Below are 14,229 nucleotides of genomic sequence, written 5' to 3'. Positions count from 1 at the left end.
AGCAGTAGTCTAATCTGGGGTTCATGGTCCTGTAAGATCAAGGGCCGGGCGGCTATACCTGGCACTTGCTTGTGCAGTGCATGTGCGGTATAGCGATCCCCGTTTGTTGATCGAATTGGTACGAGAGATCCGGGTCCGGAGACGGGTACGGGTACGGTTATGGGGTCAGGCCACGGGAGGCGACCCTCTTGTGTGGCTCGGCTGAGCCCTATCGCTGCGTACTGCAGGGCTGCAACGCGGTTAATCGTCGGCCGGTGCCTCACAAACCTGCCAGCTTGCAGACACCAGATGCAGCAAGAGCCAGCATTTGCAGATCTCAGCCCCTGTTTTGCGGTAGTCGAAATCTTGTTTGGGGTCAAGGAACCACGTGGAGGTTGCATCCGCCCATCCCACGCCGTCGTCGAATACCATGGCAGCAGATGGAAAAGTCGAGTGTGGCTGTGGCGGAGCAGAAGCCCCAACCCTCCCAGCCGGGAGGGAACTGACAGCGGGCAGCCTCGGCAAGTCAAGGGTCCACACGGCAGAGGACCCTGGATTTATCACCCACGGCCATTTGGCACCATCCAGGCCACGCCTAAAAGGGAAAGTACAGCAGAAACCTGTCTTGGGCCCGGGCCCCAGGTGGCCCTGCCGTGTTTGATGCACCGGCAAGAAATCGCAGCGACCAGGCTTACAGAGAATTTCTGATCTGTTGAGAGAGGCAGCCCGTCAAGCCAGCCTGGTCTGTGTTGAGGATGCTGTAATCAAGCCTCCAGTTCTGCTCCGGCCAGCGCGGAACCTTGGTGGAGGCTCGGACCCTCGGAGTTGGCGTGTGTAATCCTGCACCTGTCCATGACTGCACAAAGTAGGTAGGTACCCAGGTACGGTTTGCTGTGTAAGTCGGAGTGGGCAGGTGCAGGGCAACGCAACGGCCAGTGTCCTGCCACCCCCCCCCCCCCCCCGAAAAAAAATCCAACGTCACCAAAAGAACCACCCCTAGTGTGTCTACCACAACCTGGCACGAATGAGCAGCGACCCCAATCTTTCAACCGTCCGGCTCCGCGGCGATCAACCCGAGGGGCAGCAGACACACGACCCTGTGAAGCCAAAAAAAAAAAAAAAGGTCTTGTCCCTCCCTCGATTTGGGGTATTGGAGGAGGGCAGCCGACCATTGGCGACGTCACCACTGCATGATGGGCACGCAGAGGGGGCTCGATTGACGAATCAGATGCCTATCGTTCGCGGAAACAGAGAAAATCATGACGATCGTTGTTCATTTGGAAACAGATCCCCAAGGCTTTTTCACGACAGCCGCTGCGGCACACAAATTATGTCCAATCCAGGGTCCCCGACGAGCCCTGGAAATTAGGTTATGTATGACATCGCTTCGGTTGGGCGTCCCTCGACAATTCTCGATGCAGGACTGGAATTATGGTTCAGGTGGCTTGTTTTGCATTGCTCTCATCGCCATTCAGGATTTCCCATCATCATCAGCATCATCACATCATAGGCCTGACAAAGCCAGGGGAAAACGGCATCCCCAGAAAGCATCAGCCAGCCCCTCGTAGCCCTCGTGGGCCCTGGGGATGACCGCGCACACACAAAGACATGCCAAGTCATGCGCAGCATCATTCCGACGGCCACGGTACAGACATCCCCCCAGGTAGGTAACGTAGTACGTACGAGTGCTTGAGAGACCGGCCTGCTCAATGAGAGCAAGCGATCGCCCAGGTCAATTTCCTTGTATGGTTGGGCCGCCCGCCCGCTCGCCCGCGCGCCCGCCAACCTGCTTAGCAGCACCAGTCCCCGGGGCAGGGCAGGGGGGGATACGGTTCCCCCAGGCGAGGTCATCACACTATCTGCATCTCCCCAAGCTGGATACCACGCGAGATAAACCCGCTACTGAGAAGTGACCGGCCCCGAACAAACGGCTTGCATTGTCATCCACAGCCCACATCAAGTTGAGGTCAGCCACGAGGATAAACTTGATCGTCGTAGGTATTCAATCTGTCCGTCAGCCCCGGCCTCGCCCTGATGTACAGGCGCCTAAGTCCGGGTCTCCACGGATCGACAGGAAGATGTCAGCAAGTCCTCCTGTTCAGTTCTGTTAGCCGTCCAGGCCAGATCCTGTGCCTGGCAGTCTGACGCACAGCTAGCTTTCCCATGCTGTTGTGCATGGTGGTTCCTCACCCACCAGCATCGGCAAAGATGTTATTGACGACGACAACAATAGCGAGGCACATTCCCATTTAGCCTCTGTGCTGACCTGAGTGCCTGTCACCCGATCTCACAGACGTTGGTCTGATCGGATGTCCACACCTCGATCAATATCAATAAGCCTTCGCAAGTGGCCGGTCCCAAGAATGACTCTCCTGACATGACGGCTGACAGAGCCGTGGGCGGACGGCTATGACTGACGGATGACCACTCCCACTGTCGCACACGCTTGCATGGCTTACTCAAAGTCAAATCAGGTTAGCGAGCTCGTATGGCTCCCCATGGGTACTACCCCTTTGGGCTTAGCTCCCCGCAGGCCTCTAGCGGCCAAATTGTCATTCGGTGCCTATGACAGTAAATCCGGTCCTTCTCCCGGGGGGGTTAGGGGGCCTCACCAGGTCCGTGTGGGAGACAATGCACCATGTCCACACACACACCCTCTGTACGTAGGTACTTGGGTACGTACCTTCGAATCCCGGCTCGGGCGACAAGGGTGCCTCCTTCCCGTTTCCTGCACTTACGACATACCACATCTTACAAACTCGGCCCACGCCCTTATCCCCCATTCCCTCTATATATACAAACTCCCCGTCACCACAATGGCACTGGCCAACCTTAAATTCGCCACTCCCCCCTCGAACTCGTTATTTCGACAAAACCCAAGGACAACCTACCCATATAACCCGCCGTGATGATGTGGTTAGCCCCAAACAGTTCAACATATAATAACAGTCTCTCCTCGCATCAACGACAGCGATACTACACACAGCAAAACCCACGGCTGTCCGCCTTTCTTCCCAACACCACCGCCACCTCTTCAGACCCGATTCTTGATATCGACTCCGAGACCCAGTCGCAAAGCGCCTCTTCGTCGCCTCAGTCGATCTCTCAGTTCCCGCTGTCGGCTTTCGATAGCGTGCCCGCCGCAAGCGTCCCGCGAACACCTCAGGGTGACCTGTTCAGATTCTCGGCACCCTCCACCCAGGCCCAGGCCCAGGCACAGGCTTTGCCTTCCGTCAACATGATGTACGCAGATTCCTGGCTGGGCGATAACAGCCAGTTCCCAGCAAAGAACAGCCACAGGAACATGCACCAGCGCGAGTCCTCGCTCTCGTCGCTCGGGTCCCTTGGGCCGGCCTCGCCTTTCTCGTTCAACTCGACAAATCCACAGATCGCCATCAACGAGTCTGGCGAATCCTACCACGGCCTGCCCATGGCCGATGATCAGACCTACCACCTCGCCGCCAAGGCACCAAATCCAACCACCCACGACACCTTCTACACAAATATGCCCTACTCGTCTGATTCTACGTCGGTTCACAATTACGCAAACATGCTCGCACCACAACGGCAGCGAGGTGACCGCAGCGGCCTCCTGCCTCCTCCAGATTTCCCTAGCGGCGGCTCGACCAACTCACGTCCCGTGTCAGTGGCGAGTTCTGTCGCAAGTGACTCACCAGTCACACCGGCTGCCCCGGAGCCAGAAGAAGACAGGAGGCGAAAACCTGGTGAGGACTATATCCTGGCCGACTTCCTGAATGATGTCGACGAGAACACAGGCTTACCTTTCTTTAATCAAACAGCCATCCATACTGTCCCCAAGTTGGACCGTACCATGACCGATATCTACAGCGACGAGTTGTACAACCCTAACTTCTCAATCACTTCTATGTCGCCATCTCAGCCCAGCCAAACCACAATGTCGCCAAATCATGAGGTATTCGCGCAGCGGCTGCAGGCCGCCAACAGCCAACATCTCAGCGCAACACATTCCCCGATCTCAATATCAAGAGGCCGCTCGCCTTTCCGCCAGGGTTCCCCCTTGGCACCCGCACCCGCTCAGGACTTCCCTAATCAGACTCCCAACATGCGCTTCAACACTGCTCAGCACATGAGGGAGAAGAGAAAGGCGGAGCAGGATGCGGCTCAGGCCTTGCGCCAGGCTATGGCCCAGCCCAGCACCAGCACCGGCACGCCACAGACCATTTCGCCCAAGGATGCAGTCTTGGAGTTCAACGATGGGGATAACAACAACAACTTCCCGTTGTTCTCGTCTCAAGACTCGACTGGATTCGATGCGAACCAGATGTCGAAGGCCACCCCTCAAAGCAACAATTTCGGCGCTTTGTCGCTCGACACCTCGTTTGACAACTACCTGACGTCTCAGCTGTCCTCAGGAGGAATGCAGCTACCACAGCAGTATCCATTCGTCGCAAAGCACAGGCAACAGAGCAGCTTGCCGTCTGTCAGCAACGGGTCTTACTCGGTATCCTCTCGGCTTAGCTCGAGCACATCTGCATCACCTGTGTCGACGGCACTGGGCAGCCCCCAGAGGCCGGACGCAGTTGGCGCGGATGGCGGCACATACACATGCACGTACCATGGTTGCACGATGAGATTTGAGTCGCCAACCTTGCTTCAGAAGCACAAGCGTGAGGGGCACCGCCAAGCTCATGGCCTGAACGGTCTGCGCAGGCCAGAGGCGGTACCAACCACCTTCCTGAACACGCAAGCGGGACCTCACAAATGCGAGCGCATTAACCCGAGCACTGGCAAGCCATGCAACACGGTATTCTCACGACCCTACGACCTGACGCGGCACGAGGACACTATTCACAACGCACGGAAGCAAAAGGTCCGGTGCGATGTGTGCACCGAGGAGAAGACTTTCAGCCGCGCCGACGCGCTTACCCGGCACTACCGCGTCTGCCACCCAGACCTGGAATTCCCTGGCAAGCACCGCAAGAGGGGTGGGGCGACCAGCTGAGTTGCGCCGGACGGTGTTCCTGTCCGCCTTATGGTGCGAACAGGCGCGCTTGACGGCACTCTCATTACTACGCACGGGTAGTTGCACAAGACGAACCGCAGTGATAAAGACACACCCACCCTGACAGGAAGGGTGGGCTAGGCATGGGCGCGCATTGGACGGGCTCTGAGTCGATGACCGCAGCGTCGAAGATTCTTTGACGACATTGGCGTCATGTGGTTGGGAGATGGAGGGTGGGGGGAGGCTCTTCCGCAATGCGTGCTGCAGGCGCTACGCCAGGGTGGGCAGCGGGGATCCGGCCCCATCCCTGTCGCGTGGATGCCAGGGCTCATCATCCTACGTCATCCCTCTGCCTTAAGGGTCCTGCGCAGGGACCAAGCACGACTGCAGCATGACGTCACGCCGTCGCCGATCAGGGTCCTCGCTGACTTCATCCTGACCCAGCCAGCCAGACCCGACATCCGAATCCAAAATTGGGCACCCTGGCGCTCCTGGGCACGACAGTCTGAAGTCATATGCAACCCCACCGACACCATTCCAAAATACCGGCATGATTGTTATGTCCTGTCTGCTCCCGTCTCGTCCTGGGCCTGGGAATGGGAATTCTGGAAATGGACACGGGACCGGAACCGGAAACGGGGCTGATGCTGGAACAGGACATCATTACCGCATGGTGCCTGTTTCCTTCCGCTCTGTCTCGTCGCGGTCCCGGCCGTTGCTCCGACGCGCTCTGCGCCATAACATCATCGTCGTCATACCCATCTCGATGCCCCCAGTTGCATCGATTTTTGTTGTGGGGTGAGACGGCATGTCCCGTGTTGTGTCCATCCGAAAGAGGTCTTATCACACCACTCAACAAACAACACCACCAAGTCCCGATTCACTGGCACCAGCGGGCTGGGTCACCCTTCAACCCTCAACATCACTTCAAACACGAAAAATGGGACTTGGGACGTCACCGTAATATGACCTTGTGCGACTATTTGTGTACTATTATCTGGAGGGGGTCGGTTATTCACAAGGACTGTGTCACGGTTCTAGACATTTGTGCACTTGGGTCATGCATGGCGTGCTGGAGGAACTATAGAGCAGCTGCTTGAATGGTTTTTTTCCCCTTGCTTGTGTCTAGTTGAAGCATTTTGTACATGTGTTACTTTTCGAAGCTAATCGGGTATCATGATTGTCGGATGTTTTTTGAACTGGCACGGAACTCAAAATGGAAAACAGGGGACCATAGAGAAAAAAGAAAAAGAGACTCGATGTTTCCGTGCTCCCGCGCAGGAGTATCGGACTGTCACACGAGAATGCATTGGCGCCTCACCCAGGTTGGGTTTTGTTTTGGGCTTCCTTGATTAACCGGGCAGGGTTGCACGACATTTTTTGGGGCCAGCAGCACTTTGGTATTGGTCTTGATCTGTGTGGCTGTTTTTCATTTTCATTTTTCTCTTCCTCACGTTATGGGAACGGGGAAATGGGTTGCTTTCGGCGCATTCGCAAAAAAACAAATACCCCGCGATCTGCACCAACTATGACGACTTGCAGGAATCGGGTAACACACACCCCCCAATTTTGGATGGGGGTTGATCGTTAGGGGGGGAGCAGGGCATGATTTCCAAGGCAAATTTTTTTTTTTTGGGGGGGGGGGGGATACAACAGGCGCAAGACAAAGACTTGCGTAAGCTGGGCAAGGCGAGCATGGGCAAGCAAGGCAGGGCGAGCGAGCGGAGAGAGCGATTCAGGGTCCTTAGAACATACATGATTTGATTGGCGACTGCTCTGAAATAAACTTTTGCGTGCCGTGTAGGACTTTCGAAACACCGAATCCTTCCAACTCTAAATTCCTCTTCCCTACCTACGTATCTTTTTCCCTTCCCTCCAGTCCCCGACGCTGGTGGGGGGATGTCGGGCAGTCCTTGTGGCTTTGCATGCATGCATGCAATGCAGGTGTAGTTCGTAAAAAGGTGCTAGACATGTGTATATGCCTTACCGGTGAGGTTTATTATTATTATTATCATGTCAGTTGTATGTACGTTAACCTGATTCTTGGTCTCACAAGCAGGGCTGTCAAACCGGTCCTCATGCAGGCATGGCCGGCTGTTCCTGGAATGCGCCTCCTGGCATTGGTCATTCGCACGCCTTCATCCGCCGGAATGAGTTTTTGATATCGTGAGTGAACAGTGGGCCTGAATAAACGACCGAACGAGTGCGTACGTAGTCCAAGTAAGCGAGTTTTGCCTGCCTACCTGACCTGGGGCGCAGCGCCTGGCCATTTCCCGCTCCGTATAAGCTGTGGCTTGCTCGGGCCCGGAGTATCTTTCAACTTGGTACAAACTCTATAACGTGTACAACAACCAACACGCACTCCCGCAGCGCGCAGGAAATAGACTCTTCAGCCGGGGGGTCTTCGTGCGACACCTGGGCTGGGATGGGGGGGGGGGGTTCCACAATGATTCCTGCATTACACCTCTCTGCCCTCGGGGCGAGGCCGGCAAACCCGGGGAGAGAGTTCAGAGAAATGAATGTGGGGGCCCATATGGAAATCAAATCGCACCTGGGAAGCACAACTCCAACGTTCACGTTTTGGCCTCCCACTTCCCACATCACTATCTATCCGCGCCTCCAAAAGGGTTCTCGGCGAGCAGGGCTGCCGGCGGCGTTTCGTTTCCTCTTTCCCTCGCGGACAAGTCGCATCAGGTTTCCTTAGAAACCAACTTGATATCATTGGCAGCCTTGGTAACACCCTTGGGGGGTGCCTGGTTCGGCAAAGTTTCCCCCTGCCCACTTATGTCGTACGGACGACAACAGGGTCGTAGACAGCTCCCTCAGAATGCGAATGCGGGAAGGACGTAAAAGTAAAAATAAGGGGGAAAAAAAAGAAGCTTCAGACCGGCAAAACACCGACGTGTCCTTGCTTGCCGCCCGATGCGCGACATCCTTCCCTCACTTGGCTCCCCGCCCCCGCGTGTATCTTGTTTTGTGTTGCGTCTCCATTTCTCAAACCTTCGACAGAGAGTACCTGCCTAGTCAAGCAGCTCCGGCAATTAACCCCCCAAGTGATCTCAAGAACAAGAGTCTTGATCGGAAGGGGGGCCGGTGAGGGTGTGGGGCCGGCGGAGGGGGCGGGGAGAGACAAAACTATGGTCGACCTATGTTTCCAAGGCAGGGTAGGTCAGGGCACAATTATGCATTGTAACTGAACATGACTCCCGGCCCCGGATCATGTACCCCATCTCAGCTCCCGCTCAGCTCTGGCCAGGATAAGCTTCTCGAGATCTCGGTTGCACAGGTCGCGTCTGTTCGATCTCGTCCAAGTTTTTCTGTGGCAGCTTTCAATCGATGGGACGGCCTGCAATATGATGGTTATAAGTTGCCACTGGGCGAACGGTCCCGTATATGCGCACATGTTATTCCCATGTCGCCCGGAGATCATCCCATATGTGGAAATTCAAGAGACGATGGCCCCATGTTGGCACTGACACTGACACTGGCATACAGACACGTAACATGAGTTGATCCGATTCTAGACATTGTACCCTCTACAGTCTACGGACCCCCACAAATCATGGGAATCTCACATGCGTACGCTCGATCCCTCCCTCCGAGGGGCTAGATCACGCGGTACCGTTGGAAGCTGCCTCTTCGTCAGCCATGACCGCCTCCCTCGCATCTGTGTACAAGGGTGAGATCCCCGTCCAGAGTTGAAACTGTTATGTCGGTAGTCAGCTTCGATCGTGTACCTCGGTGAGCGAGAAAGTCAGGCATGTGCACTCACCTGGAACCACCCCTGGGAAGCGAGGACTTCCAGCCCGGGAATCGTCTGCCAGCCTGCTTCCTCCGCCAACGCCATGACGTCCGTGCGCCGCGGCTTGTAGGCCATCTCCAGCAGCGTCCTCTTCGGTACATTCCTCCCACTCGCCTCGTGGTCAGGGAGGTTCAGCACCTTCGAGACGATGTCGCTCATCCCTCCCTCCATCGGCAGGTCTGCGGGGATGGTGCTGACAACCACTCGCGGAAGTGGGCCGGCAAAGTCCTTCTCGTCCGCGCTCGAGAGGTGCTGCACGTGGTACTCAGCTGGGAACATCTCGGCCAGCTTGGTGACGCTGGCTGAGTTGCGAGCAACGACGTAGATGGGCGAGTAGCCGAGTGAGTGCAGCGCGTAGATGGACGCGCGCGTGGTCCCGCCGCTCCCGATCACCACTCCAGGCCCCCCTGCGGAGGACGTGCGGATGTTTCCCACGACGCCGGCCTCGCGGAGTGCGAACACCATGCCCATCCAGTCGGTGTTGTCGCCGAGCAGAGTCTGCTGGCTACCGTCTTCAGATGGTACGGGTATGACGGTGTTAACGGCGCCAATAGTCTTGGCTGCGTCCGACAACTTGTCGATAACCTCGATGATGTCGAGCTTCAGGGGCCTCGTCACCGAGGCGCCACCAAAGTTGGGGGATCTCACCAGCTCCTTCACATCCGGCGCATGGTCGGTTTCGAACCGAGAGTAGACGTGCGGTAGGCCGTTGGCCTTGAAAAGGGTGTTGTGAAGGGCTGGAGACCTTGACTGGTCAATGGGCTTGCCGAAGAGGTAGAACTGACGCTCATCCAGCTCCCCAATCAGCGTCAGAGCCTGGCGGATCTCAGCAGCAGACAGCTGGCCTGGCGCGGCCTTGAACGGAAGCGCGGGATGTGAGACCGGCGTTAGGAAGCCGTTGAGGATGCGGCTAAGCTTGCCAACAGGTCCCATGTTGATGGCGATAATTGGCGTCTCGTGAGCCGCAAGCATTCGTTGCTTGAAGCTCGCCAAGGCAAAGTTGTCGTCCTGACTCCGTGCCACGCCGACCAGCTTGATAATGTCACCAAACTGGAGCGCTCTATTGTAGAACTGTATCCACGATCCATTTTTCCAAGACAAAGTGCCCTGGGGGTCGTGATGTGAGGCAATGATGCGAGAGGAGCCCTTTGCACTCACCACACCTTGGATAACATCTTCCGGCCATGTCAGCTCGACATCAATGTACTCACATCCCATGCGTAAAGCGACATTGTAGAGAGCTGCAGCGCCTTCAAAATCGTTGTCCGGGAATTTGCCGCCCTGACTTTGGGTTCGAACCGTGAAGACGATTGGTATCTTGGCAGTGGCCCGCAAGATAGCCACCTGGATACCGACAAACTCAGCCGAGTAGTCCTTCAGCAGATCGACCCGCAGTTCGACGGCGTCTGATCCCGCAACCACCCGAGGTATCAGCTCCAAGGAACCCGACACGTCAGGCACAGTAAGCGAGACGAAGAATGAGTGCCTCTTGCTCTTCACCTTTTCGAAGTGGTCGCTGTGGCCGCACATAACAGCAATGAAGCTCCTAAAGTCCACTGGTGCCTCCCGGACAGCTGAGGAGCCGGCTGGATGAGGACTGTGATACTTGAAATTGCTGCACTCCTCGAACCAAGGTTTGCGACGCTCATAGACCTCGCGAATCTGCTCTGTGTAGGCCGGTCGCGACTTGTCTATGAGCAAGTAGTCAATCACTTGGTCCGTGTCGCGATGCACCTGAAGTACGTATCCACCATTCCCCTTGTGGGAAATCAACATCTGCCTGGCTTCAGGGGCCTCGACAATTCCACCGCCACAGGAGAAGACGTGGCCATGAGCGCGGTTCGTCATCATGTCCTGAAGGAGATCCAGTTCTGCCTTTCGGAAACCCTCCCAGCCGAGATCACCACGGATCATCTCTGGGATTGTTTGGCCCACCCTCCGCTCCAACTCCTCGTCGAGGTCGATGAACTTCCTACGCAAGGTTTTCGCCAGCCAGCCTCCTGCAGTTGTCTTTCCCGCACCTCTCATACCGATCAAGAAGATGGACCGATCTGACTGGGGCTTGGGTGCTTGGCCGTGGTGCGCGTGCTCTGACGCTGGCTCTTCGCCATCCAGAGTGGCTTTGAAAGACTCGGACAGGACATCCCACCAGCCCGGCCAGGTCTTTCCTGTGCATTCACGCTCCAGTATGAGGACAGGCTTTGGTGTGACCACAGAGAGCACACTGAAACTCATCGCCACACGGTGGTCATCATAACAGTAGATGCCGTCAACTGGCTCCTTCAGGCTTTGGTACGGCCGGCCGATGACCTCGATGCCGTCATCGAGCTCATTGCATTGCACTCCGAACTTGGCGAGCTGGTCCTTCATTGCAGCAATGCGATTGCACTCCTTGACCCTCTGGTTGGCAATCCCAGTGATCCTGGTTGTACCATCGGCAACAGCAGCCAGCACAGAGGCAGTCAAGAAAGCATCGGTCATGGGCTCCATGTCGACGTGTGGGATGGCCTTCAGTTGCCCGATTTGCGGGCCGGTCACCGTCGTCGTGTAGTCTGTCTGCTTCACGGTGGCGCCCATTGCCTGGAGCACATCTACGGCGAATCGTGAGTCGCCTTGCAGCGATTTCGACCCAATGTTTGGAACTGTGCAAGTAGTGCCAGTTGTAGCCGCGATAGCCAACGGGTAAGTAGCCGAACTTGCATCGCTCTCGATCTCATACTCTGCCGGGTTCTGGTAGGTACCCTTCGGGATGTGGTACGTGTTTTCTTCCTTGGCTGATCGCTCGACTTGTACGCCAAATGCACTCATCATGGAGATGGTCATGTCAATGTATGGCTGTGAAATGGGCTTGCCTCCTACGAGCTTCAAGGTGACTGGGTTCTTGGCGTACGGTGCAGTCATCAGTAGCGACGAGACGTATTGAGAGGAGACGGTGGCTGCAAGCTCAATCACACCACCCTCGAAGCCGCCGGCAGCATCGACCTGGACAGGCAAGCTGCCTTCCCGGTTGAGATACTTGACCTCAACTCCATTGGCACGCATAGAGTCGACCAGTGGTCCGATAGGTCTTTGTTGCATTCGCGCATTGCCAGTCAAGACCGTTGAAGAAACGGACGATGGCGAGGCCAAAGAAACCACGCTCGTCAAGAAGCGCGACGCGGTTCCTGCGTTGCCAAGGTAGAGAGGCTCCTGGCTCGCCTCAAGCTTTCCGCCCTTGCCTTTCACGACGAGGATCTCGCCGCCGTCCTCCCAGGAGTAGGTAGCCCCATTCAGACCCGAAACCGCAGATAGCATGTACTCCACATCGTCCGAGCGTAGGAGGTTCTTGATGCGCACCTCTCCTTCGCCCAAGGCAGCCAATACGAGAGCCCGGTTGGAGATGCTCTTGGAACCGGGAGGGGTCACATTGATTTTCAGGTCCTTAGGGACACCAGGCGTGACACGGATGGCAGGTGTCAGGACGACGCGGATATTACGGTCGTCAACCACACTTGCCTTTGGCTCGTAGCATTTTCCGATTTCGGACAAGAGAACGATCTTCTTGTTGGTGCCGTGGTTCTTCTTGTCGACGGCCATCTTGTCCAGCAACACATCCACAGGGCATTTCTTCCCGGCCGACAGTCGGACGATGCGGGCGTCCTTCAGCGAGGTCGGCAGCTCGTAGCTCGCAATACATTTGACGAGACGAGCAACGGCGGCGGGGCGCAGGACGCCGAGGAAGCGGGCAAGCTCTGCCTCCTTGACCATGCCGATGGCGACAGCCTCGCCGTGGAGCACCTGGGGTGTGAGAATGGCCTCGTAGGCATGGCCAATGGAGTGTCCAAAGTTGAGGATGTTCCGCAGGCCACCCTCCCTCTCATCGGCGGAGACGACCTCGGCCTTGGTGCGGGCGGACCCGAGCACGATCCTCTTGAGGATGTGGCGGATGGGAGCCAATCGGTTGTCTGCCTTTGATTTGACGGCCGCAAGAATGGTAGGCGCGTTCTCCTCAAGGGCGGTGAACTCGGTCTCATCCCAGATGGCAGCCGTCTTGACGACTTCAGCCATGCCGTTTATGAACTCCCGAACGGGCAGCGTCTCAAGGAAGGCCAGGTCAATGTAGACGCGGCTGGGCTGCCAGAAGGCGCCGATCAGATTCTTGCCCAGGGGCGTGTCAATGGCAGTCTTGCCACCGATGGACGAGTCTACCATGGCCAGGAGAGTGGTGGGGACCTGGACAAACTTGACGCCGCGCATGAAAGTAGCGGCGACATATCCAATCATGTCGCCAATGACGCCTCCGCCCAGGGCAATAACCACAATGTCCCTGGTGCACTTTTGTGACAGCATCCAGTCCTCAATCTCGGCCTTTGTCTCCCTGCCCTTGGAGCTCTCGCCCGGGGGGATCGCGTAGGTGAGGAGGCGCACATTGCCGGCATTCTTGGAGGCAACGGCAGCGGCGAAGGTCTTCTGGAAGGAGGGCACATAGAGAGGGAAGAGATTCGTGTCGGTGATGAGGACGTAGGTAGCCGAGGGGGTGTTCTCGAGGAGGTCGTGCGCGACAAAGCTGTTGAGCAGGCCGTAGTTGATTATGATGTCCTCGTTGCCCAGGATTGGGATTCGCGTAGGGCTCGAGGAGGCACCACCGTTCGCGGTGCCATTGGCGGTGCCATTGGCGGCGGCCATTGTGGCGTGAGGGTGGGATCAGCTGCCCGCAGCTTGCTCAGCTCAGGGCTCCAGTCGAGCAGGGCAGGGCAGAGTAGAGGACAGAGGCGAGGAGAGTAACTCGAATTGGTGCCGATCTCGTCTCCTTTGGCGTCCAATGAGTGTAGGAGGAGGGGATGGGATGGGATGGGAATTGGACCGTGGACCGTGGAGCGAGGAGGGGCGAGGAGCAAAGGACGGCCGGGAACACAACGTCCAAGATCACATCAGACGAGGTCTGCTCGAAGGGATGCTGTGGACTGACCGGGCTCCCTATGTACTGACAGGAGTGAGTACTGAGCAGTCTGCTGCCGAGTATGTGCCCACGGTGGCTCTACTGTGTATGCGGTGACTCTTCAGACTCCTTTGCGATGACTCTTACAGGGCTGTTGGTTGAGTAATAACCCCAGCAGCACGCAGCTAAGCTCCACCGCGATCGGACGGCCGACCGGGTTTGCTGTGTGGGCGGTATTTTTTTTTCTTTCTTCTTCCTCTCGCTAGCCTTGCATGATGCAGGGGTCGCAACCACTACCGGAGGGTCCTCCCCCACCTGCCAAATCAGTCCATCTACTACCCGCGCCCGCAGCGGGAACAGCCTTGCCTCTGGCCTGCCTATTTGTATGCAATTGTCGCGATCCGCATATATATATGTATGTATGTATACGTTTAAATGTGTATATATGTATAGACAGGCTAGACTGCACACTTCGATAAATCCACCGTTATCATCATCACCATCCAAGCTCAGCATGAGTGATATACATGCAGCCCGACGACTGTA

General features: G+C 56.6%; 2 protein-coding genes across 2 annotated transcripts; one reads left to right on the top strand and one right to left on the bottom strand.

Moving 5' to 3' along the window:
* Nucleotides 1–2,887: 2,887 nt before the first annotated feature.
* On the top strand, nucleotides 2,888–4,963 carry INS49_011229 (uncharacterized protein; the record flags this gene model as incomplete). Its single annotated transcript, XM_043171948.1, has 1 exon — nucleotides 2,888–4,963. The coding sequence occupies one exon, from the start codon at nucleotides 2,888–2,890 to the stop codon at nucleotides 4,961–4,963; it is 2,076 nt and encodes a 691-aa protein (XP_043023693.1).
* Nucleotides 4,964–8,574: 3,611 nt separating this feature from the next.
* On the bottom strand, nucleotides 8,575–13,430 carry INS49_011228 (uncharacterized protein; the record flags this gene model as incomplete). The annotated part of the gene is made up of 2 exons (XM_043171947.1): nucleotides 8,575–8,667; nucleotides 8,736–13,430. The coding sequence occupies 2 exons, from the start codon at nucleotides 13,428–13,430 to the stop codon at nucleotides 8,575–8,577; spliced, it is 4,788 nt and encodes a 1,595-aa protein (XP_043023692.1).
* Between the last annotated feature and the right edge of the window lie 799 nt (nucleotides 13,431–14,229).

The sequence above is a fragment of the Diaporthe citri genome, assembly GCF_014595645.1.
Source record: "Diaporthe citri strain NFHF-8-4 chromosome Unknown scaffold_5, whole genome shotgun sequence".
Lineage (NCBI taxonomy): Eukaryota > Fungi > Ascomycota > Sordariomycetes > Diaporthales > Diaporthaceae > Diaporthe > Diaporthe citri.
This window is presented reverse-complemented; position numbering and strand designations above follow the sequence as displayed.